This window comes from Solea solea, chromosome 12 (genome assembly GCF_958295425.1).
Source record: "Solea solea chromosome 12, fSolSol10.1, whole genome shotgun sequence".
Classification (NCBI taxonomy): domain Eukaryota; kingdom Metazoa; phylum Chordata; class Actinopteri; order Pleuronectiformes; family Soleidae; genus Solea; species Solea solea.
This window is the reverse complement of record NC_081145.1, coordinates 23546098-23569433: the sequence shown is the minus strand read 5'-3', so window position 1 is coordinate 23569433 and position 23336 is coordinate 23546098. Positions and strand designations below refer to the sequence as shown.

The window sequence follows — 23336 nt, the reverse complement described above, 5'->3', positions numbered from 1 at the left end:
AAAAATGAGACATGATTGGCTGCTTTGTGTGTGTAAGAATTACGGGACAAAACATAGGAAACTGTAAAAACTACACAAAATGGATTAAGAAAAAAAAAAAAAGCAGAATGAAAATAAAAAAGGAAACTGAAAAGTACTCTTATTTTTTTTTTATTCCAAATTATTACAGATACAAATATGAAACAACAAAATGAGGAAAAACAAACAAACAGGAATGGGGGGAAATGAAGATGCATCTGTTAACACGATGATGAATATGTTGGCCTATACAAAACAAAATGGCAGGTAAACAAAAGTGTGTGTATGACTGTGTGTGTGTGTGTAAGAGAGATTTTGACATCTCAGTTCATCAGTAATTCCATCTGCACCAGTCGTGCGTTGGTGTCCCCGGCCATGTTGTAGGGAATCACACCAGCAAAGGTGATCAGGGCTCTGGCCTGGCTGCGCAGTTGCTGTTCAAAGAAGGAGAAGCGTTAATACACCGATGCGAGTGTGACGGTCAGATAAGCGGCTGACAGCTGTGGCTCAGGACGATGGTGGTTTCATCATCAGCACCAAGTGTCATGAATGTAAATATATAACCGTAAATATCTATTAACTGGTGATAATTTATCGTACAAAAAACTAGGGCTGCACGATACCGACATTTTCAAATCAGTTGATAATTATTGTGATAAATGTCAGGTGCTTAAAATAGGGTTCTCACACCTTGGTTGACATCAAATTCAAGGACTTACCAGGACCAATTCACTTAAATTCAAGGACTGAACGTGCTGACACAGCTTAAGATAGAAGGGTAACTTGTAAGAGCAGCTTCGCCCATGATGGCGTCCACTTTTATTGATTTGGAGCACTCTCTGCATCTAGACAAGCAATTGACCTTGGGTTTTTGGACAAGCCAGTTTTTTTTAAATGTTCTTTGGTGAGACAGATATCTTGAAATTTTAATTTCCCAGGCATCAATTAATTTGGTCTCTCTTGCTTAACGTTACTCGCCAGTTGTTCTGCATGGTATTGCAGACGTATTTGGTCTCCTCACCATATCCCTGTCCTCCATCGTCCTTTGTTGTCGACCTGGCGTGCCAGCTGCTGCTGGCGCCCCCTTCAGGCGTTTGTACTGTGTGAACAGGATGTTCATGGTGGCCAACAGCACCTCAGACAGGTTATGTCGCACCTGGGGAGGATGGGAAGGAGTAGTGAGATTAAAAAAATATATATTTATATATACATATACAGTATACATACATACATATACTCTACTATACTATATATATGCACATTTTTAGAAAAAAAGAAATACAGTGTGTTGTGATGTCACCTCGTCACTGAAGTTCCTGAAAGCAGCCACTCTCTCCTCCACACTCTCCTGACTGAGAGGAAGAAGCTTTAAGCGCTCCATCACCTGACACATACAGAGGAGGGCAACATCAACAGGAGCTCCATCAACATCCTCACATCTTATTAACGCAGATATGTCTACTGTATTATCACAGCTGCACTCACGTCATACGCTCTGTCGATGTGTCCAGCGTGGTACTCGTCAAAGAACGTCATCAGGTCTAAGAGCAGGTAGAAAGTACTGTCCACTGATTTCTCTCCCGTGATGCCCTGACAGCGATACCTGTGTCGAAAAAAGGATTCATTCCTCTGATACCATGCTCTGCACTAGAAACAGACTTGTTAAGGAGGCGAGTGTGTTCTTACCTTTCAGCAATGGCCACTGCTGTGTTCTTCAGCCTCTCCTTGTTGGACGCAGGAGCACTGACCTGGGCAATGACCGGACTCAACAGCTTGTTCATTAACTCCAGCACCTTATCTGGGTTCTAAACAGGGATTAGGTGATGATAGTGAGTGGATTCACAACAGAGACTTGCTCAGAAACATGGCGGTTCAGGATGTAGATGCTCACCTTGGCCAGCTCGTAGAGTCTGACTGCCTCCTCAAACATGCCCTTATTCTCTGCCTCGAGAGCCACTTTACTGATGATGGCTCTGGTGTCCCCAGCGAACTTATCAATGACTCCAGGCTAAAGAGAGGAGGGGGAGAGACAGGAATGAGAATACTGCTCTACCTCTTATGCTAGAGCAGTGGATCAGCAGAGAGAAACACGGTACAGAGTAATAGCTACATGTAAAGTGTAACAACCTTTCCCTATAACAATAAAAACAAGGAGCCTTTAAGGCCTGAATTACATGAATAATTCATGTTGAATACAGTGTTTTCATCGCCATTGTTACAAAATAATAATAATGCCGCTGATTTAAATTCAGTTTAGATCAAATTCAAACTCTTTAAGTCTAACAGTAGTATAAGGAACTAACTGCCAACATGAAACCTGCCATGATGAATGGTGTCCTCTGAATCAAACTGTGTCTTAATAGAGTCATTACAAACAAAGAGTCTGCTGATTCTGCATCTTTTAAATCTTTTTCCAATTATGACATTTGCTCTATTAAAAAGTGCAGATTTGATGGGAGTTATTAAATCACAGGATCAGACGTCAGAACTGTAATTCATGAGCAATAGAAATACAGTTTTTAAATAACAAGATGAAAAGCTTTCAGTGACCTTGAGTCTCACTGGAAAAACATGCGTTTGTTCTACTATTTCATGTAGACAAATATCTGCTGTAAAAAGTTCTATTACACCATGTTGTAAGAATTAAATTCAGAGAGAATTTGGTAACATATGAGACCAACGTTCAGGTGCATCATTCCAGTTCAAATGCCAACGATCACAGTATTTCACAGACCTAAAAACAACAAAACAATTCTGTATATAATGGAAATATCATACAGTGAATTAAATACAGTACAATAGGGTATTAATGGGCCCTAGAAGGCTGCGTCTGCATACTTTAACATCTCACTAAGACTGTAGCTAATCTGCACATTCACAGTATAGGAATGGGATGAAACATGCAGTGATATATATTTATATTTACGAGGGGAAAAGGCTCCCTTAAAAACACAACATCTTTGCAGAGCACCTCAAATCTTAGCTCACAAAGGCTACACAGCAGTTTTGTGAACAGCTTTTTGATCAGTGACAGTGGAACAGTCCACTGACGAACTGTGATGTCAAAACATGTGGGGGACATGTGAATAAAGACAAGATTTCTAATAATAATAATAATAATGTCTGACAAAAAAACAAACATGTGAAGACAAAGAGTGACAGGAAAGAAATGTGAAGCAGGGAAATCAGAAGAAAAGGACATGGCTGGAAAGCAGGGGGAGGTAAAACATGAAGGGGGAGACAGAGGAGAAGAAAGGTGGAGATAAAAACCCTACCTTCCTGCTGCCATCCTTTTCTAATCTCCCCAACAGCATGTCAAACTGCAAAAGAGGCAAAATCACAAAAGCATTTTCAGTAAGGTGTTTAAGTGCTAAATAAAATCTCTCTAAACCCACATTGACACAAGGATTGTGATTTCTGCCACATTTCCTTAACTATACATTTAAAATAATAATTATAAAATCAGTGTTATTTGTTCACAAGTAACAATTACTTACAGCTGAAATATTGTATAATAGTACTTTTATATATACATATATATATATACAAATATTGACTCGTCTCATTCTCTACTGATGACACCTTTTAATCTATCCAATCTAAAGTATTTATGTTGGTCAGAGAGAGTGAAAATGTAACTTATGAGGAAATAACTGTACAAGTCTGATCAGATGAGTCCAGGAGAGGAGTCACATGGGCAAACCTCACAGCGGCTCACAGTGGCTCTGTGGGTGTTCATCTGTCATCTAGCGGTCACTTAGTATTAGTCCGGCAGTATAGAGCGGCGCTGACTGGAATTTAAAAACAGTGCATGTGTGTCACTCACCTCTCGACTCTCAATCACAAGCTCACTGACGCAACGCATGAACATGTTTTCTCCCTGGCTGTCCTTCTCATTCCTGTAGAAAGACACACAGTAGGAATTACACACACAAAAAAGTAATCACCAAATGCAATGAATTTTTCATCTGGTTATTGCTATGTGTCACATAATCCTCTCCCCCCTCAACACTGCCCGTGTAGAAAAGGGATGTGCTTGCAAGAAAGAGAGTGTAAAATTATTCACCGTAGGAAATAGAAGTATTGCAGGGCTTCCCGTGGATCAGTGGACTCAAACTTGCGAGTGTAAAGCATGAGCAAACGGATAAAGTTGAGGCGACGGATCATGGGAGGGTCTCCAGGCTCCTGGCTCACTGCATAAAGAAAGGGTATATATATATATATTTTTTTTTATTTAAACCAAAACTAGTTTCTCCAAAGTCTGCACTGATTATTAGCAAGATTATTATACTCACACAGCTGAGCACTTTGGCCAGACGACTTCAGCAGCAGCCGCAGCTCATAAAGAACCAACGTCATGTGCACGGCGTGACTGCGCAGCCTCTCGACACGAAACAAGAAAGCTAGAGCGGCCTCAAACTGAGCTGTCAGGAATAACACCTGGAAATACAGGAAGGGCTGTTGACTCGCTGAGAAGTGGGACTCCCCTGTTGGGGGAAAAAAGAGGAGAGAATTACATTTAATAAAGTAATTTAAAGTATTTTTATATTACTTAAACCTACATTTCAGGTTAGGAGGACAGATATAACAGGTGAGTTCTACCGCTAAGCTTCAACTGAGACACTGATGTCATCTTTGATGTAAATACAAAAGCAATGTTTGGTCATAAAAATGTGATTTTGGTCTGTAACATTTGATTTAATTAGTTCTATCATAGGTTGTCAGGATTCCCAAAACCAACATGGTATGTATCCCTGTAAAAATGTTTTTAAAAACAGATTAAGAAATTAAAGAGTGGCGGTATGAAATTAAACAAAGATTCACAGGGAAGTTGTGATTTCATGGTCAGAGGTGTACACCAATAAGTCATCAAGATAAACCTCCTTATGAAAAAGACACTGCTGTCATTTTGATAAGGAGCATCAGAAGGATCTAAATCTGAATCCATCTTGGTGTCCAGACTAGCTGAAAAGGGCAGCTCAAGTTTTAATCTGTGACAGATACATCTGTAAACATGCAAATAAACTATTTTTTCATAACAATGAGCTGCTCGCCAAAAAATTAACTGCACCAGCTCCATTTAAAGTGATGTACACGTCAGCTTTTGACAGTTGCTACAGCAACTTACATGTGAGGGGTATTTTATAAACATTGTGTCTAGTGTAAGTACTTAGTCATCAACTTTACTTTTTTAATTATAATCCTTAATCCTCTCCCTGGCTGTAAATTTGGGGAGCAGAGCAGGGTGGACGATGTCAGCCATTTTATAGCCTTATCTCAAACTCACAGCACTTTAGTTCAAAAAAAAAAGGGGAAAAAAGAGAGCGTACGAGAGAAGGAGAGAAATTAAGTGAGGGAAAGGGAAGAAGGAGGAGAGATAAGGGTGTGGGTGGGAGGGGGAGGGGTGCAGCAGAGTGTGCAAACAAGAAAGGCGAAAGAAAAAAATCACATGCAAAAGGCAAGAAAATGCGAACAGGGACAAAAATCAGTGGGAGGAAGGAGGGAAATAGCGGTGCAGGTGCAGGGAAAAAGAGGAAGAGAAAAAAGAAAAAGAAGAAGATGGAGAGGCAGCAAATGAGGGACAGAGGAACCTAGAACAGATGAAGCTGGAAAGCCTTGGCAGTATGTGGGAGAAATGGAGAGAGAGAGAGAGGCTTTGGGCTTTATATCCTGCTGTGAAGCAAGATGGAGGACAACAAGGAACACTGTAGCAGACGAGTGAGGGAGCTGAGCAGCAGGGAGAAAAAGGAATAAGGCTTTAGGCTGTACTTCCCACTGTGAGAAGGGAGTGTGAGAGGGGAAAATGGGAGAGAGTGAGAGCTACTAAAAGAGAGAGAGAGGATAGCACTGTAGGCTTATCGGAAAGGAGCAGGATCGGCCTGTGGAGAAGACAACACCCAGGGGAGAAGACTGTGTTTTTTGTAATCTGTGGTGGAGACAGCTAATGCCCCCATGCTCCCTTTCTGTGTTGCGGCGTGTGTGTGATTGTTTAAGTGGGTAGTTTTATTTTGAAATGGAGTGAAGTGGGGAATCAATGTCAAAGGATGCTCAGGGCTTCACTATAAATGGCTGCTCAGTTATGACCAGGTGAACACAGAAACACCATGACTGCCTTGGGAGGGGTGGGGGGGACAATTCAAATGTGTGGCCCTTGTACACTATATGTAAGGCAACACAACGAAAAGTCAATTTACAAACAAATTCTACACACATTTGTGAACTTTGCTTAGCGTTACTGCTCACTATGATCAAGCATTTTGAATTGACTACACGGCTGACTGACTTCTGGCTGGCTTGTTATCCATAGCAACAGCTGCCGAGGCTCATGGGTATTGCAGTAATTAAAGAAGTTCGACATAGATGACAGTTTCAAGGAAAGTGTTCACAAGGAGACTCCTACCTGCGATGGAACACTGAGATTATCATTCACCTGAGAATTTACTTTAAGGGAGAACAACTTCAAGATTTTGCCAATTTGCTATTGCATTTTCAGTTTATATTTTCAAAGGGCTGTGTGTGGATGCATACACACCATGTTTATCAGTGCGTGTTTATTCATACACTGGACAGACCGTGAAAGACACTGACATACCATAATCCTCCAGCAGCTGTTTCTGTAGTTGTGGCAGGGTCAGTCTGTCCTGAGGAGAGCTGCTGCTGTCATCGTCAAAGCAAACCTGGTTCAACTGCAGAGACAAAACATACATACACAATATGAGTCCCAACAGTGATGTTTTGTGTATAATTAAGCTTTAACTCTTTTAAAAAAAAAAAAATCACCAGGTTCTGCTTTGGTCACACAAACTAATTCACATAAAATAAACAATAAATGGAAAGAGGTATAAGAAGAAATGGAGCACACCTTAAGCCAGAGGTAGTCTTCGGTCTTATCTGCCACCTCTGCGTGGTTATCACTGATGTCACATTTACCGATCAGGCAGTAGACGGCTCTTTTGTAGGGGTCAGCGCTGTTCCTCAGCACTCTGCGGTAGTGGAGTCGAAGCTTGTTCTCTGAAGTTGGGGAAAGGCTGAAAAGAACAAAACAGCAAAAAAATGTTGCAGTTTGACCTCCTTTGACATGAACGGACATCGTAACATAGAACAAGCAGCTGCTGTGTTCTCACCGTCTGCCAGGGCTGTTCATGTACTCCTGGAACCAGGTCTTGAAGTCACCCAGTTGATGTTGCACCCTGTTCACCACCTGCATGGCTGCAGTCAGATCTCCACAGCGCAGGCAGTAGTAGATCACAGCCCACACTGGGTGGCCCTCAATCTCTCCATCCTGTTGTATTCAGAAATGTTTAATACAGTGGTGACAATATTGCTTTGACACCTATTCTTACTTTTTCTAGCAAGCTTTTGACCAAAAACAGGGATTAACCAGCCGGGATTATCATTTACACACTGAATACACATACAGTATATACTTTACTGCTTAATAATCAGACGCGTCTTTAAATTAATAATGTATGAGGAGAATGTGTATGCTGAGATGCCATAGTAGACAAGGTCACATTGGAACCTGCACTACACAATAACACCATCTGCTGTGGATTTAATAAACATCTTGTCTATCAAAAGAGCCATTGTTCAGAGCATTAGAGATTGAATGTGCTTTGGACACTACAGGTGTAATCAGAATCAGAATCAGAATCAGATTCTGTGTGCATAGTAGCTAACACTATGAAAACAATATTAAACAAAGACTAGGTGGTGGCTGAGTAAAAGTAAAAAAAAAAAAAAACAGCAATGTGGTTTTTCTAGATGAATGCAGAAGAAAAAGTGGAATATCAGAGATGGTTACAAATATCAGTGAGCCTGGATGTTGATACCTGGCAGCTCGACAAATGAGCTCTATCTGGGTCAAGTTTTACAAAGGGCTTGACAGCTTGCAAAATATTGTCACTTTAGCCTGTGTGGTGCAGGTGATGTTTTCTTTAGACAAATGCATTCAAATGTTCATGTTACCTGCATGCCAGGCAGTGGCCCTGGTAGTTTAATGTTGAGGAAACTGCGGACCAGTTGGTATGTTCCTGGCACCCCTCCTAACTGGGCCTGATGGAGGTTCCCAAATACTGTGACCATCGTGTAGTTTTTATAACTAGGAGAGGGAGGACACACACATTAAACTTCATTACCAAGATACATTTCAGTGAAACAGCAACTACTTAATATCCGACATTTAAGGTCCAGCGTGAATACAATAACTGTGTGAGGCTTCGAATAAGCTTTAAATATGCACTTTAAGCAAGGGTATGGCTTTATAGAGACCATTTTCTGGAACAGTCTGAATTGACAAACAAGCCAGAGAATGTGCTACACTACAAGTGGAAGTGTACAGCTTTTCTGGTATGTGAAAGCGACCATAGTTTCCTAAAACACTTGGGAAATGGAGGGGTGACTAGAGTAACCCGTTTGTTAAAATCCACCGTCTCTGGTATTAAGTGTCACTCATTCTTGCATACTGGACCTTTAATTTGGGTCTACTACAAAAAAAGAAGAAGAACTACCTAGCAGTTACCTGTTCTCAAGGAAGTTGAGGGCCTGACGTACAAAAGCTATTTGCATTTCAACTGAAGTGCGACTCTTGAGTGTGTCTTTAGCTGGTACCAGCAAAACATCTGTCATCTGCTTCACCATCAGCCACATGTCTGATACGTTCTGAAATGAGGAGAGCGGTGAAAGGCACAGGTGCATGCACAGAGGAAACAGAGTGAGTAAATACTATCCTTTAGTTCCTGTTATACGTAAGAAGATAATACTATAATTATGTTCATGCCGACAGCAGATGTGATTATCAGTGTTACCTTGTCATCCAAGCTTTCGGCAACAGAAGAACACAAGTCTCCCAGATTAGGCTGAATGTGACCATTCACTATCTTCTCGTTGAAAATGTAGATCTGAACGTGCAGAGAGAAGAGAAACGTTTTTTTAAAGGGAAGAATAGCTCCTCACATGTTTGAATGCTCTCCATCCTGAGCTTTAAAAGAAAAAGTAAAGGCTATGACCATCGAGTGAAATGGTTCACAACAAAGAACAAAAAGAAAAGAATCAAAATGTTTAAAAGGTCATCAAAAAGGATAACAAAAACCAGACATATGACTCCACATGCGATATGTCGACACATGGTCAGATGAAAAGCTGCATTTATGCCACTGCTTCATTCGGCAGAGAGAGAAAGATGAGTACAAAGGGATAAAGAAAAGGTCAGACAGGATGGTGGAGAGGTGGGGGTGGAGCGACATAGACACAGTGACAGTCAGAGAGAAAATTACCCAGATATCCCCTCTACCACCCAATTAATCAATATCTGTGATCAGCTACTTCCTGGCTTGCTGTGACCTCTTTTTAACTCAACAACCAGGCAGGAAACACAAACAGTGTTATGGTTACATTAATGGCTGTAACTAACGATCAATTAATGTGATGATTATTTTCTCCATGAATTGAGTACTTGCTTGGTCAATAAATCTAAAAACCACACTGTGACAGTGAGTATCATTTATTGTCCATGGTAAATTTTATTTGTAGTTGCTAAAATCTCCCGTTTCTTCCTTGGGGATTTGATGGAAACGTCAAAAAGGATTTTACCGACAGTGACTCACCTGTCGTCCATAAGCCACCTCCACGCTGTCTAATGCACTCCTTCCAGGAGCTGTCACTTCACTCACAAAGCTGGGCTGTAACAAAGACACCAGTTTACTTAGCAGACAAAAATGGAGCATAAATGTTAATATTCAAAAGCATCAGCACAGCAAATAATGAGCCAGTGACACAGTCACTTTATTTGATCCTACAGGAGACATTGCCAATATTAGAAATTACACTGATGCTCTATAAAGTGTGCAGAACATCACTTCAAATTATTCAATTTATTCCAGAAGGTAAATGGTTTATGATTTTATGAAAACATCCATGATGTTGTGAAGACAAGAAGTGAATATCGTCTGCTTAGAAATTATCTTTTTAAATTGTAAACTATCAGACAGATGACATCTTATTCTGGGGTGAAATCTGCTTTCTTTTATCTAACTGCTTTCCCCCAGGTTTAAGCCAAAAATAAATGTCTTCTGTCCTCTACATTATTAAATAGCAACTGTAAAAGATCTGCACTTTTCTTTTGGGAGCCTTGTTTATCTTTTTATTGCAGATCTTATTAAACAGAAGAAGGGTTTGTGCAGGGCTGGGGCCATATGGTAGGACATTCAATAACCTAAAATTAGCCGTCACACCAGTAAACTATCAACATCACAGCCTTTGTCGTGTCCAGCAGACAGAGACAATAGATCTGTTTTAGCAAAAACACATTTTCTCTTTAGTTGTCCATCTGTGGTGGATTTTTAGGATTTAGTGTATCTTATACCTCTACATCTTGACTGAAGTCCAGCGCGTCCTCTCCTGCACCGAGTAATGTGTGCAGGACCCGCTGCTTCACCTGCTCCCACTGGACCAGCATAGACTCACGATGGTACTCCTCAGCCAAGAGGAACGTCTGAAATGTGAAGTTTCTGTATTGTGAGTGAAGTTGTCTGGGTGATGATCTCCACTGCATTACACTAGTTATGTAAAAATTGGGCCAACCCATGACCAAAAACACCTGATTTAGCAGCAGACCTCAGTCGAGATTGTACGACTCCACCAGGACACTCTGCAGCCTATTTTAACTCTCCACAGAGACTCAATGTGAGATAATGAGAATGTGAGATAATTGAATCTCCAGCTCTGGGAGACTCAGTGAGACTAAAGCCACCATTTACTGGCTTAAATTGGTCGCTGCCTGGATGTCAAAGCTTTCAAGATTTCAGTTTCAAAGCAATAATAGGTCAATATATATTTATATATTTTATATATATATTTAAAAGGTGAGTTTGGGGTCATTTAGATGAACTGATTCATTTAGTTAGTGAGCCCTGTACAGAATTCTCATATTATGTGATTATAAAAAAAGGATAGTGCTTATTAATTTTGACCCAAATGCTGATATTAGCATTGACCTTAAAAACTAGTGCCACTGGTAACAGGGTTTTACATTTCAATGAGGTCATACTAATATGAAATTGTAGCTGTAAGACTGGAATTTTGCAGACAACAGCTGTGAAGTAAATGCTAAAGCAGTAATATGGAAATCTGCAGGAATATGCAACATCCACTTTCATTTAAATCTTCTGTGCTTTTGGGTTTTCCACTTTCACAAAAGAGCCCCTTTTTTCTGTCTCTCTCAGGGAGCACGGGGATAATAGGAATGGCAGCTAATTACACACAGGGCCTATTAACTCTGCACATCAGGGAAGCCATTTCAAAACTATTCCCTAAAGGTTCATACTAGAGGGACTTTGAGATAATAGTGCATTACTGTATAGCAACATCTGTGCAAAATACACAAAAAACACTATATGTGAATAGAGTTTAATCACTGTATTGGCCATTTGAATATTTCCCAAGTAAAGCTAAAAGCTAATTATACTGGCTGCACAGGAATGTCTGAAACAGGAGGTGATTAGAAACTATTTTCCTACAATGCCAGATTCAGACTTTGTAACTCCGATAGTTAGTTTTTCGCCATGAGACAAAATACTGACCCTGCGACGAGACTCTTCAATGGCTGACAGCAGGGCGTTGTCCCTCTCATTCTTCAAGAAGCCCTGTGAACGAGGCAGAGAGACAGAGGGAGGAGATGATGCAGCATGACAAGACGAGAGAGAAAAGACAGACAGAAGGAGAGAGAGAGAGGAAACAGGAGCGATATTAGTTCGACTGATGAGGACAAAATAAAAAAGAGATAAACTGTTCGCAGTGAGTTCTAAGGGGACAGATTTAGCAGACGCACAGACATTTTGCTCTATGGGAGACAGAAGCAGCGCCTCAATTTTCCACTCTTTCTTCTCTTCCCTTCTCAGACAAGTGCAGTCCCGTGCACTGTCAGGATGAGTCAAGCATATGCTCGCCTTTTTTTCTCCAGACGTATATGCAGGCCGGAGGAGCGTTGATGCATTTCACACAGCGTTTTGCAACGAGACAGCAGTTATCACAGCATCCATTTTGTTATCCAATCAAAATGGCTGCCGCTGCAAATACTCACCATCCCTATTCTGGGCCCTTTTCTGTGGACAAGGTAATTACTCATATCTTGTTCAACGGATAATATAAGCACTTATATAACACACAAGGCCCAAGTTATGAAGGGACTACAAAGTACACGAGAATGAACATGACAGCAAGTCGGTAAACGTGGACATGCAAAGCCAAAATGGTGGAAATGCTGTACAGACTTTGTACCAGTTCTCTACAAGCAAACACAACGACAGGTTACTGGTGGGGAGACGTATTACCATACACATACAGCCGTCTATGAAAAGCTCTTTATTATATGGACATCAGTTCAATTCAAAACATCTTCTCTACTCTATATTCAAAAATATTAATGTAAAAGCCTTTTAATTTATGCTTTTGTTCATATGATTAACACCTTTATTTGTTATAATGCCAAGGAAGCAACAAAAGACCACATGAAAAGCAATAAATGTCTATTTAGTCATTTCTGTCTGACTAAAAAAAACCCAGATTGAGGGTTGAGATTGATTATTTTGCATCAGCACCAAGATATATTTTCATCATATTCATGCATGTAAATTTGTTCTTTAAAATCATGTATCATTATATTATTAATGTCATACTCTGCTGTTCACTGATTAATGGCCTGATTAATGTAACCTTGTCATTCAGTCAACAAAATGTCAAAAATAGTGAGAAGTACTCATCATTTTTCAGCTGGTGCTTATTAACCCTTATGTTAATAAGAACAGATTTCATTAAGCATTAAAGCACATAGAAGCATTAAATTGGCGATAAGAAACGGAGAGAACCACAGAAACCCTCACTATGAAGATCATTAATCAGAGCTGATGCTGCCATGTTCTTGCCATTAACTAATTAATTGCTCAAATAATTGTTTTAGCCCACTTGACAAGCTTGCATTATGGATGAATAGGAGTACTTTGGTGGCAACAGAAAAAGAAAAAAAGTACTACACAAATAAAGATTAACTGATTTTTGGTTTGGTTCACAAAATTGTGTCGTAATAGTAGGGATGTTTGTTGTATTAGGTCAACAGCTTCTGCTGCTCCTCAAGTAATAGCCTCTTAAGCTGGTGCAAAGTTGTTCCCTTTGTTTGGCACAGTCTTTCTTTCTGAAGCATGCAGAATAACCTTGGCAGTAGAGATTACTCTGCTCTTTAGTTATGTGAGCTTAGCTGCTCTCCTCCTAGTATCAACCACTCTCATCACCTCTAACCCACACCTCTATTCCCCCACCTGCCCCATAGGTCTGTCCACTTCTGACAGATAATTAGTGCACTTATATCTATCAACAATGTTTAATGTGGCAGGTTCAAATCAACCTTGCCTTCATGGATTTTACTGCAATACAGCAAAGGAACTCAGAAAATATAGAACATAGGGAGATTTTGGAATTATTCCAGAGGGTTCTGGTAATACAACTAAAAGGTAGAGGGGAACCTCCATTATACAAGAAGAAGAAGAGGAGGAAGAAGAAGAATGACAGTGAATTTATTAATAGCGTGTCTTGAACTGTAAGAAACTGCAGTTAAGGTCCCATTTTGGTCACAAACTCACTCATACAGAAAATTATTCAATTCATCGAGTCAAGCCTCCTTAAAATCTTATCCAATGCAGCTTCTGGGACACTTCAGAAGAGCAAATATTATATCAAATATGCATTCTAATGAGAGGGAGAGTGATCGATTAATCTGGCTAGTATTTTCTTTTTTAAATCAGCGTTTTTCTCAGACACTAGATAATTGATATTATGTAAGTCAAACTTAATTTTTTTCATCCAAAGGTTTATGTGACAAAGATTTTATATATAACATTTTGTTTCAACATCATACGTATTTCAAATATACAAGTGCAGATCAGACATTTCATCAGTTGGAGGAAAGAAAATATACGGGCCAAACATATTCGCCTAAAAACTTGGCACTGTATATCTGCCATCGGCCGCTCTGATTTGTTGAGATCGGCATCTGTTGACCTGTTATTTTTTATGGGGTGTGGCAATGTTACTTAACTCCTAAAATGCCATTAATTTCTTGGTAATCGACTGATAGATTTGCAGTTGCACAGTGGATAGACATTTATGCAGCTATGGCTAAGGCAGTCCAACTTGCAGTCATGATAAAATGCTAAATTGTGTTTTTCTAGTTAAACCTATTTGAGGGAAAAATAAACGTCTTCCTGCTCCAACCTGCCCAACACCGCCACTCTCCCTCCTCACTTTATTCCTCAGGAGAGGCCGACAATGGGTCTATATTTAAGCTGTCTAACCAGAGAAGAGCTCAGGTCGATGCTCACTGGAGAGCTGCACTGGAAAAAGGGAATAGAATAGAAACGATTAGAATAGAATGCGAGTAAATGGAACAGAATAAAATAGCTATCATGATGAGGGCTTATGCTGTATATACTGTGTCCATTTACAACAGCAGGGGAGACAGTATTTGTCAAGGCAATGATTGATAGTAAATGAGAGGGTAAATGAGATGGACATCTTGTGCTTAACAAAAGCATCTGAAGTGGCACAGTGGGCAACACTGGATGACTATGCTAGGCAGACGCCTCAGCATTTTTACAACAGAAGGAAACCATTCTTCATCGATGTCATTTTGTTGCCTCTTGCCAGCTGCACTTGCACTGCCAGTGACTTTGCCTATACAACATTTCTTGTGCCAAATGTAGCTCGACAACTTAACCAAGCTGTGGCCAAAAATTCCCATTAATCTTACATACAAATGTTTTTCTCTTTGAAAGAACTGTTAGGCGTATGTATTTATATTACTTGTGTTAAAAATGAGCTAAGACAAAGAACTGTCTCTTAGACGTCACACTTTTGATATTACTAACCGAGTTTTATTATATTCTAAGAATATTTCAGTGCTTTGTCAAAGAACAGGCTCAACATAACTGTTGATCATATCCCAACTGTGATATAAAAAATATATGTAAGACTTGGCATGGTGATTCAGTCTGAGACATTCTGTACCCAACATTTCACACCGACTAAACAGAGCCGATGCTTCAATTTCTCATTGGTAAAAGAAAAAAAAAAAACACAAAATAGGTGAAAACGTCATATTTAAAGAGCCACGGTGAAGCACTTAGACAATTAGACAAAGACAATTTTGCAGAAGACAAATGCATGATTTTCATTTATTCAGCGTTAGGCAATAGGTAGGTCTATCTATAGATTTACATTTTCTCTTGCCCCACCCCTGTATTGTGTATCCTCAGAGATCTGCAACCCACTATACACCCACAGCCCGCTGGCCAGACAGCCCAGAAGCTTCGACAGGAACAGTAACACAGCCACAAAAACGTAGATTTAATAACTTTGGATAAATTGGGAAATTCTCTGAATACAATACTGCATGTTGAAAAGGGTTGGAGGGTAGAACCAAGAATGAATCCATCACCTAATATAAAACACAGCTGATGAAAGTCTTTTGTCTCTATATACATCCTACAGAATATGAATATGACTATTTTTGGAAAAAACATTAATAAGCTTTAAAATTTGGTGATGTGGTGAATGTGTGCTTTTAACACACACATGTGCCACCATACAAAGGCCCTCGTTTGGTCAAGACAGTCTCACTGCCTGTGCCAGAGTGCAATCTTACTGTCTGTGCAGCATAAATCAAAGAATCAAATTTTTCACTTTCAAATCAAGCTTTGTGCCGATTATAGACTAAGACTAGTAGATTAGGATGTTGTTGGAGACACAGGGTCCTAAGAAATCTAAAGGCCACATAAGGACACAGTCATTGAGCAGAACAAATGCAGGGAGGAAGCCTTGTGCCGGTCATCTCTAAAGAGTGAACGGCTGTCCTCATTTGCCATCACAGAATGCGCTACACACTGCCCAATAATGCATGTGCGTGCGTGTCCGAGAGAAACCCCACCCTTTGCTCCTTTACATGCCTTTACGTGTGTGTATATACACACACGCACGAAATGTAATGCAAGGTACATTTGAGACAGTCATGTTTCCCTATATTCATTTACAATCTGTCAATTAAATCATCATCATCACCAACATCATCTCTATGTTTGTCAAACAAAATGTAACCTAGAGAAAAGGTTTAGAACGAAAGAAAGGTGACAAAAAAAGTCTGTTAGACAAAGCCCAAGGCTACCAGTGAGTTAGTGTAGGTGTGTATGAATATGTGTGTGTGCATATTCATGAGTATAGACAATACTCACTCATGCTGAGCACCTGTCTGACTGGCTGACAGACAGACAGGTGAGTAGAGAGAACGAGACAAGACAGAGTTAAATATAAAAATATATAGTTTGTCATTTCTTTGTTTGTGCCCAGGTATCTGGGCTTTGACAACCCAGGACATTGCCCCTCTGCCTGTCCATACCTCTAAGTCCCTGTGCCAGGGGAGAAGCCGTGGCCACCATTCTGGGGCGTGTTCCCTGTGCCTTGTCGAGCCGGCATGGCGGACCGCTTGCAGCCTTTCCCCATTCGAAAGCAAGCCAGAGACTCTTGCAGTTGAGCTGGAGAACCAAGTGGAAGTGCTACATGAAGGCTCAGTGGAGGTGGTTTTATTGTCGGAGGGCTGTACCAACTGAGTGCACAGACACAGGGGGGATCCATGGGAAGGAGCTATGGATTCATATAGAATATCAGTTCCTACCATCAGCTGACAACCCCCCCTTCCCTCAGCTCTCTTCCTCTTCCCTCTTTCTCTCCCTCCTTCACTTCATCACAGCATCTCTGATGGACCTCCGCCTCCTCCCTCCCTCAGTCCCACTCATTTTCCTCCTTTTTTATCCATCTATGCATCCTCCCTTTCTTCCCTCCCCCGTTCTCCCTCAGCTCAATGCAATTATAGTAATGGATTTTTCCCCCCATCGGTTGATGGCTTCCGACATCCTGTCTTGAAATGAGGCTAATCATGCTCTTAAGGGTCATGTTTAGTTAATGAAGGGTTTAGGAGGCACATATGGGTGGGGGGTGGCCCAGGGGGGTGGGGGGGGGACATTCCTATGTGTCAATCGACTGTCACAGCAACATGAAGCAGGCGTGTTAATACACACAACAGCCCGGCACACACTCATTCACACACGTGCATGCCATAAAGCTGCATTCATACGCGTGGACGAGCACAAACGAGAATGAAAACGCAGGCTCCCACGTGCAGCCAAATCTACGTATGCTAGTACACACGCATTCATTCATAAGCACATGGAGACGCACTGTATGTGCCAGCAATCGATAACGCCTGACACAGAAACAGGCACAGACAAGCCTGTGTGAGGCTGTGTCGGTGCTGTTCGTCTATCTCAGGAGATGCTGTGGGCTTAGCCAACTGCATCCCCTACACGCACGCCATCACCACTGAGGGATGTGTGTGTGTGTGACAGACAGTGAGAAAAGAAGATGAGAGAAAGGATGTAAAAGGGAAAGGAAAGGGGAAATCTGAGAGAGAAGAAGGTAAGTGAAGTAGAAGAGAATGGGAGGGTGTGCAAAATGAGCACCTGAGAGAGGTGAGGAAAATACAAGCAGAGGGAGGGAGAGAGCGAAAGTGTGAGAGAGAAAGATGGAACAGTGAAAAGTGAGACGAGGACACAGAGACGAAAAAAAAACTGCAGTCAGTCGCCATTTTTCGACCAGCGTTGCTCTCCACCTTCTACGTCGTCTACAGTTTCATTTTCTGGACATTCTCTTTATGTCTGAATATTTTTTTTCCGTTTGTCATCACCTTTTGTTGCACATTATTTTATGACAGACACAAATAGCTCACAAGCTTTGAAAACTAGTAGACGTGCGCATGACTATTGCAAACACATAGAACAAATGGCACCATCACCACCATGTCTCCAGTTAGCTTTTTATTTTATGACTCGCCATCACATCCTGATGTGTCCTTTTCCATGCCAGTTAATCAGTAGATTTTTTACCCAATAAATAACTGAATTACTTAATCATCATGTCTGCATATGATGAATTGGGAACAACTGCATATAAATAACATTGTACTACTTGAGTAATAACTGAGAAATAAGCAATATTTTAAATTAAACTACAAAGTATTCCCTGGAGAGACTAAAATAAAAACATATCCCTAAAAACAAGGGGAGGAATAAACTGTTAACCATGGAGCCCTGAATCTTGCGCTGCCCCCATCTATATAGGAGTCTATAGGAAGACCCTTTCTAATTTGTATCCACCCTTACATGCAGTACATACATATCACTCTCACACCACTGCCCTCAGTGCAGTTTGTGTGTGTGTTAGAGACACATAGAGAGAGAGCATGTGTGTGAGTCCTACACAGGAGCCATGGAGGCATCCATCAGCTCACTCATGCAGAAACATACAAACACACACGCAGTATGTTTGCACGTCTAACAAACTCATGAACTACCACAACCCCATTGCCATTCTCTCATCTTTTAAAACAATATTAAAAGCTTAAAATTGATTTTTTATTATAACTGACCTGGTTCAACAATATTAATGTACCGTTACATACTTTGTAATGTAAATTCAATTAATTAATTATTATAAATAAAATAAATACAAATATATTTATTAGGGATGGCTCTATATCACATTTTCATGTCAATACCAATATACAGACCTTGAGTATGAACGAATTAATAATCAATTAATAATGATTTAATCGATATAAATCCTCTGTTTACACATTTGACATTATGTTGTTAAAAACAGATTTGCGCGTTTACCATCTAACCATTTCAAGCAATTTAAAAAGACATAATTCTCCTATTTAGAAGAAATATAGCCCACAACATGAGTCAGCTAAACTGCTGGTGCTGATATTTACTGACACACGTGTCTGTGTATAGTGAAGCATGCGATATAGGATATTTAGATTATATTAGATTTTACATTTATAACTGTCCGATATCCTATCTAGTCATTTTGACAACTATCGGACTGATACCAATACCAAGTATCGCATCAGCTCATCCCTAATGTATACGAGTGCTGCTGCTACAATAGGATAAAATAAACTGAATGGGTTTCTTCTAATAAAATACTAAATAGACAATGGAGGCAGGTGGGAAAGAAATGTGATCATTCACTGCCTGAACAACATGTAATACCGACAACCACAGAAACCCTACATTACATTTTACTGAACTGAAAAGCACCAGCTCTTTACAGACCAATAAGGTGGAAAGAGCAAGGCAGGGAGGAAGAGGGTGTGTGTGTGTCTATGGCCCTTTCTAAATACTCAAGTATGCAAGGATGTATTTGCGTACTTGGGAAGTACATACTTGAGAAGTATGATTCTTCAATTGGAACTGTCTTTGTTTACGATCTTTTATCAGCTTTAAACCTGTAGTATATCAATTCTATATCTTTCCATTATCTAAACCAAGCCCCCATCAATCTCAAACCATAATCATGTCAAGATAGTTAAATGTCCGTGAACACAAAGGAAACCCATCTTTCTGCTCTGCTACACAATTACAGCGTTCCACTAGCCGACCAATACACAGTAACCTGCTTCAGTACAGAAAACGTTCTCGTTACAAAGCTCTACCGCCTCCTTCACCATAAAAAAAGGCATTAAAAACAATACATTAATAACAAATGCTCAGTTTCTAACTGTGCACAGTAAACAAATATGTCCAAAATGTTTTACACCACTGCTAGGTGTTTATATTTGCTGCAACTCTACAGATACAGTTAAATGTGAGTTATCACAGAATCTTTGACCACTACGATGATGTTTGTCAGGTTTGTTAGCCAAGCTGCAAACATTTGTCTCAGTGAAGGCATATACACCACAGTAACAATTAATCTCAAACTGCAAACCTAAACTCCAAACCAAGAAAAGCAGATTTTTATTTTAGCACGTTTACCAAAAACATCATGTTTAACTCCTGCCTGTTATGTGGCTAATATGCAATATACAAGCCATAAAGCTGATTCTTTCTCCACTGGAAACAAGAACACTCTCTGGCAGACCTCTATGCAAGTGTCACTGCTTACTACATAGCAAGCAGCACTCATGACCCGTGGTGTCTTCCTTACCTGTATGTCAGTGTCTTTGACAGGCTCCAGGGGCTCAAAGGTGGTGGCAGCACTTAGAGTTTCCAACCGCTGAGAAATGTGGAAGATGTCTAAACCTCTGGAACCGAGGAGGATTGACCTGATAGTGGGAGAGAGAAAATGATTAGGATTTTGTGCAACTTTAAGCATAAGAACTGCAGTTGTCCTCAATAACCACTAGAGGGTACAGAAGGCTTGGCTAATGTGGCACTGTCAACTGGTCACAGATCACAACACATCAGCTACATAAAAAGTATAAAAGATAAAAGTAATTACAAAATAAAGACGTTTGTTAAAAAAATTAATGGAGGTGAAACAGGCCTCGACTTATTGTTGAAGCTGACAACACAACTAAAAGAGGGCATCCGGAATCAGTTTATTTTGATTTTCACCTGGTTGTTAAAAGAATAAACTAGTACTAGACTAGACTAGTACAAACTGTACTAATGGGGCCTCCTAATTAAAAAGGTATCATAGTGTGAGGCGAGGATTATGCAAAACCACACACAACCAATTACTTTACAGAAGTGCATGGTTTTGTGTATATGCTTTATAGACAAACTAAACCAACAGAGATTTCCTACAGTGAGCAGTATGCTCGCATGAGAAAGGGAAATTTTCCTTACGCTTTTACGTCGGCGGCATCTTGCGAGGTGCGGGTCAGAGTGCGGGATCGAAGCCTCTCCCCTGCCTGCTGGATTTCCTGCAGGTTCCTCTCAACATGCGGTAGCTCCGACACTGCTTCTGTCTCTGCAGCCAGCTGCTCTGCCTGCTGGAGCAGCTCTCCAAAGCCCTCTGCATCCATTCTCCTACACACACACACATACAGAGGAAGTGTTAAACTGACTGGATACAACAGGAATCCACTTAAATATGGGAAGACAAATAAGTAAGTTGTGAGGTTGGTTACTATGCGGAAAGCACTGCAGATTAAAGCACTATTTTTAATTAAACAATGAAGTTTAAAGTTTAAGGGTATTCATATTCATACTGAATGAACAGTGGTTACTGACAGTGTTTTTATGGGTACTACTTCCCCTAATGTAGGGGCCTTTTAAAACTTAAATCATTAGCAGGGCAAATAAACTGGGGCTGCTCACCACATTTCAGAATTCACAATTAAAGAAAATAAACAAACCCAGACTACAAATACAATAAGAGATTTGTCACCATCATTTTGACCAATGCAGTGATTTGTCCACCATCGCTGGTTAAATTAGTCTACATCAGTCCTCAAATCACTACACTGGCTTCCTGTGAGTCAAAGGATAGATTTCAAAATCTTACTCTTGGTTCTCAAAGCACTGAATGGTCTTGGACCAAAATACATCCTAGACTCATTAGGCCCTTATGAAGCATCAAGAGCCCTAAGATCATCGGGGACATGTTTGCTGTGTGTTCCCACAAGCAGAAGGAACCAAAAAGTGAAGTAGCATTCAGTTATTCTGCTCCTCACCTCTGCTCCTCACCTGTGGAACAAACTTCCTGAATGCCTACGGTCTGCTCACACTGTAAGATCATTGAAATTAGGCCTGAAAATGTTATTGCTTTTTCATAAATTCTCAAATAATTGTCTGTTACCAATCCATTCTTGCCTTTTAAATGCACTTTCATTGGCAAATCACACTTTTATCGCTTGTGATTTTAATGTCCATTTATTTTGTGTCATTTTAATGTCTTGCTTTCGTTCTGTGCGCAAATAAACGTGCCTTGTCGGACATACAGAGAGACAAACCGCTCAGTATTTTCCCTTTCTTTTTAAATATGCTGTAACACTCAAATCAGTTTCTCAATTTATTACTGCAATTCAAATTATAAATACAAGCTAGAGGGATTTGTCAATATTTGAATCTCCCTGAATAATAAATCACATAGACCTTTGTTTTTGCTTTTATCTTGATGTCTATTCCATCCATCTGCAGGATCTCTATGACAGCTGCCATTATCCCTTCAAAGTAAAAGTATCAAGCTTTAGGCGTTTGTCAAACAAACTGAAAACAACCTATGTCGGTTAAAGCACGGGGAACATACAGGTATCCCAGTCACAGTCGTGACAGTTCATATATACACACTGACACCTGCAGCCCGCGCGTGGACTCCGGTGGTTGTAGCACGATGCTAACACCTGAACTACCAAAGTTATGACATTTATGATAACAAAGAGAGTCAGCGTAACATATCAGTAGCTTGTGACAAACAAAGACGCCCGAGTGAAAAACCTAACTTTATATCCCCGTTTTGTTAGTACACTGCAGTTAGCTTTGCGTCAAAATGAATGGCGCTCTGGAGTTAGCTTGCTGGCTAGATGGCTAACGTTGGCTCGCGTGTTCGCAGTTAATTCACCTTAAATTGCTTTTATTAACTATATACTAATGGAAACAGGTACACGTCTTACCTGTTCTCTGGGGCGGACGTTAATAGTCCTGTCTGTATTCCGCGTGTGGTTGTCTTTAACAGTTGTTACCTATTATTGGGGTTTGTTTAGCAGTATAACATGAATTGTAGTACTATTTGGCCCGGCACTTTTGAAGTCAACACTGATTGGACGATACCCGGTCCGTACGGGAAGTCGTCTTCTTCTTTGGCAGTTTAACGGCAGCTTGTTTCCATAGAGTTGCATAGCTGCCACCTTCTGGTGTCACATAACCCTACAATCGACGGACAGACATGACTGTCCTTTAGTTAACTTAGTGAGATGTTGTGTTTGTGTTTATCATTATTATAGACATGACTGTGATGAAATGGACTTTTGACCACACAAATCACAGTTTTGATTTAAAATTAAATGTGTGTAAACATGTAATTATAAGGACACTCTGCAGCTACACCAAATGTGAGTAGAACATTATAAAATAAAATATAAGGACAAACACCACAAATGCAATGGTTATTTGTTTACATAGTACAAGTACACAGTATGTATTTGTGCAATATTTACCAACTAAATGTATGGCTGGTACATTTCTTAACTCCCCTGTGTTTAATGAGGTCATATGTCCAGCGTAAAAACACCAACAGAGCTGGGTCAAGGCAGTTTAGTGCAATGTTAGTTAGTAAATAAGTAGACTGGCTTTATCTATGTCTGATTTCAAACTGGCTCGTAAATGTTTGGTTCCCTCGAGTGATCTTGTTGCTCCGACACAGAGAAACAAAATATTCACTCATCATTCATGGTTAGAGAATAGAATACTACCTGTTTGAATTTGAAA

The 23336-nt window shown here is 40.2% G+C and overlaps 1 protein-coding gene across 1 annotated transcript; it reads right to left on the bottom strand.

Moving 5' to 3' along the window:
- Positions 1-134: 134 nt before the first annotated feature.
- Positions 135-22681, bottom strand: nup93 (nucleoporin 93). Its single transcript, XM_058646466.1, has 22 exons — positions 22523-22681; positions 20754-20936; positions 20110-20227; positions 11598-11660; positions 10382-10510; positions 9624-9698; positions 8826-8918; positions 8540-8679; positions 7987-8119; positions 7143-7300; positions 6881-7046; positions 6611-6704; positions 4314-4505; positions 4085-4211; positions 3845-3917; positions 3294-3338; positions 1910-2026; positions 1705-1823; positions 1504-1621; positions 1319-1402; positions 1040-1174; positions 135-452 (listed from the first exon to the last, which is right to left on the bottom strand). Exons 2-22 carry the CDS (start codon positions 20930-20932, stop codon positions 342-344), a joined length of 2469 nt encoding a protein of 822 aa, XP_058502449.1. The 5' UTR covers positions 20933-20936; positions 22523-22681; the 3' UTR covers positions 135-341.
- Between the last annotated feature and the right edge of the window lie 655 nt (positions 22682-23336).

What these genes read in the sequence shown, in the direction of transcription:
- nup93 (XM_058646466.1), bottom strand. Translation starts at nt 20,932, where the DNA reads ATGGATGCAGAGGGCTTTGGAGAGCTGCTCCAGCAGGCAGAGCAGCTG. An exon ending in CCGAAAGCTTGGATGACAAG is followed by an intron (nt 8,680 to 8,825) that starts GTAACACTGATA and finishes TCCTCATTTCAG; the next exon opens with AACGTATCAGACATGTGGCT. An exon ending in ACATCGACAGAGCGTATGAC is followed by an intron (nt 1,403 to 1,503) that starts GTGAGTGCAGCT and finishes TGTATGTGTCAG; the next exon opens with GTGATGGAGCGCTTAAAGCT.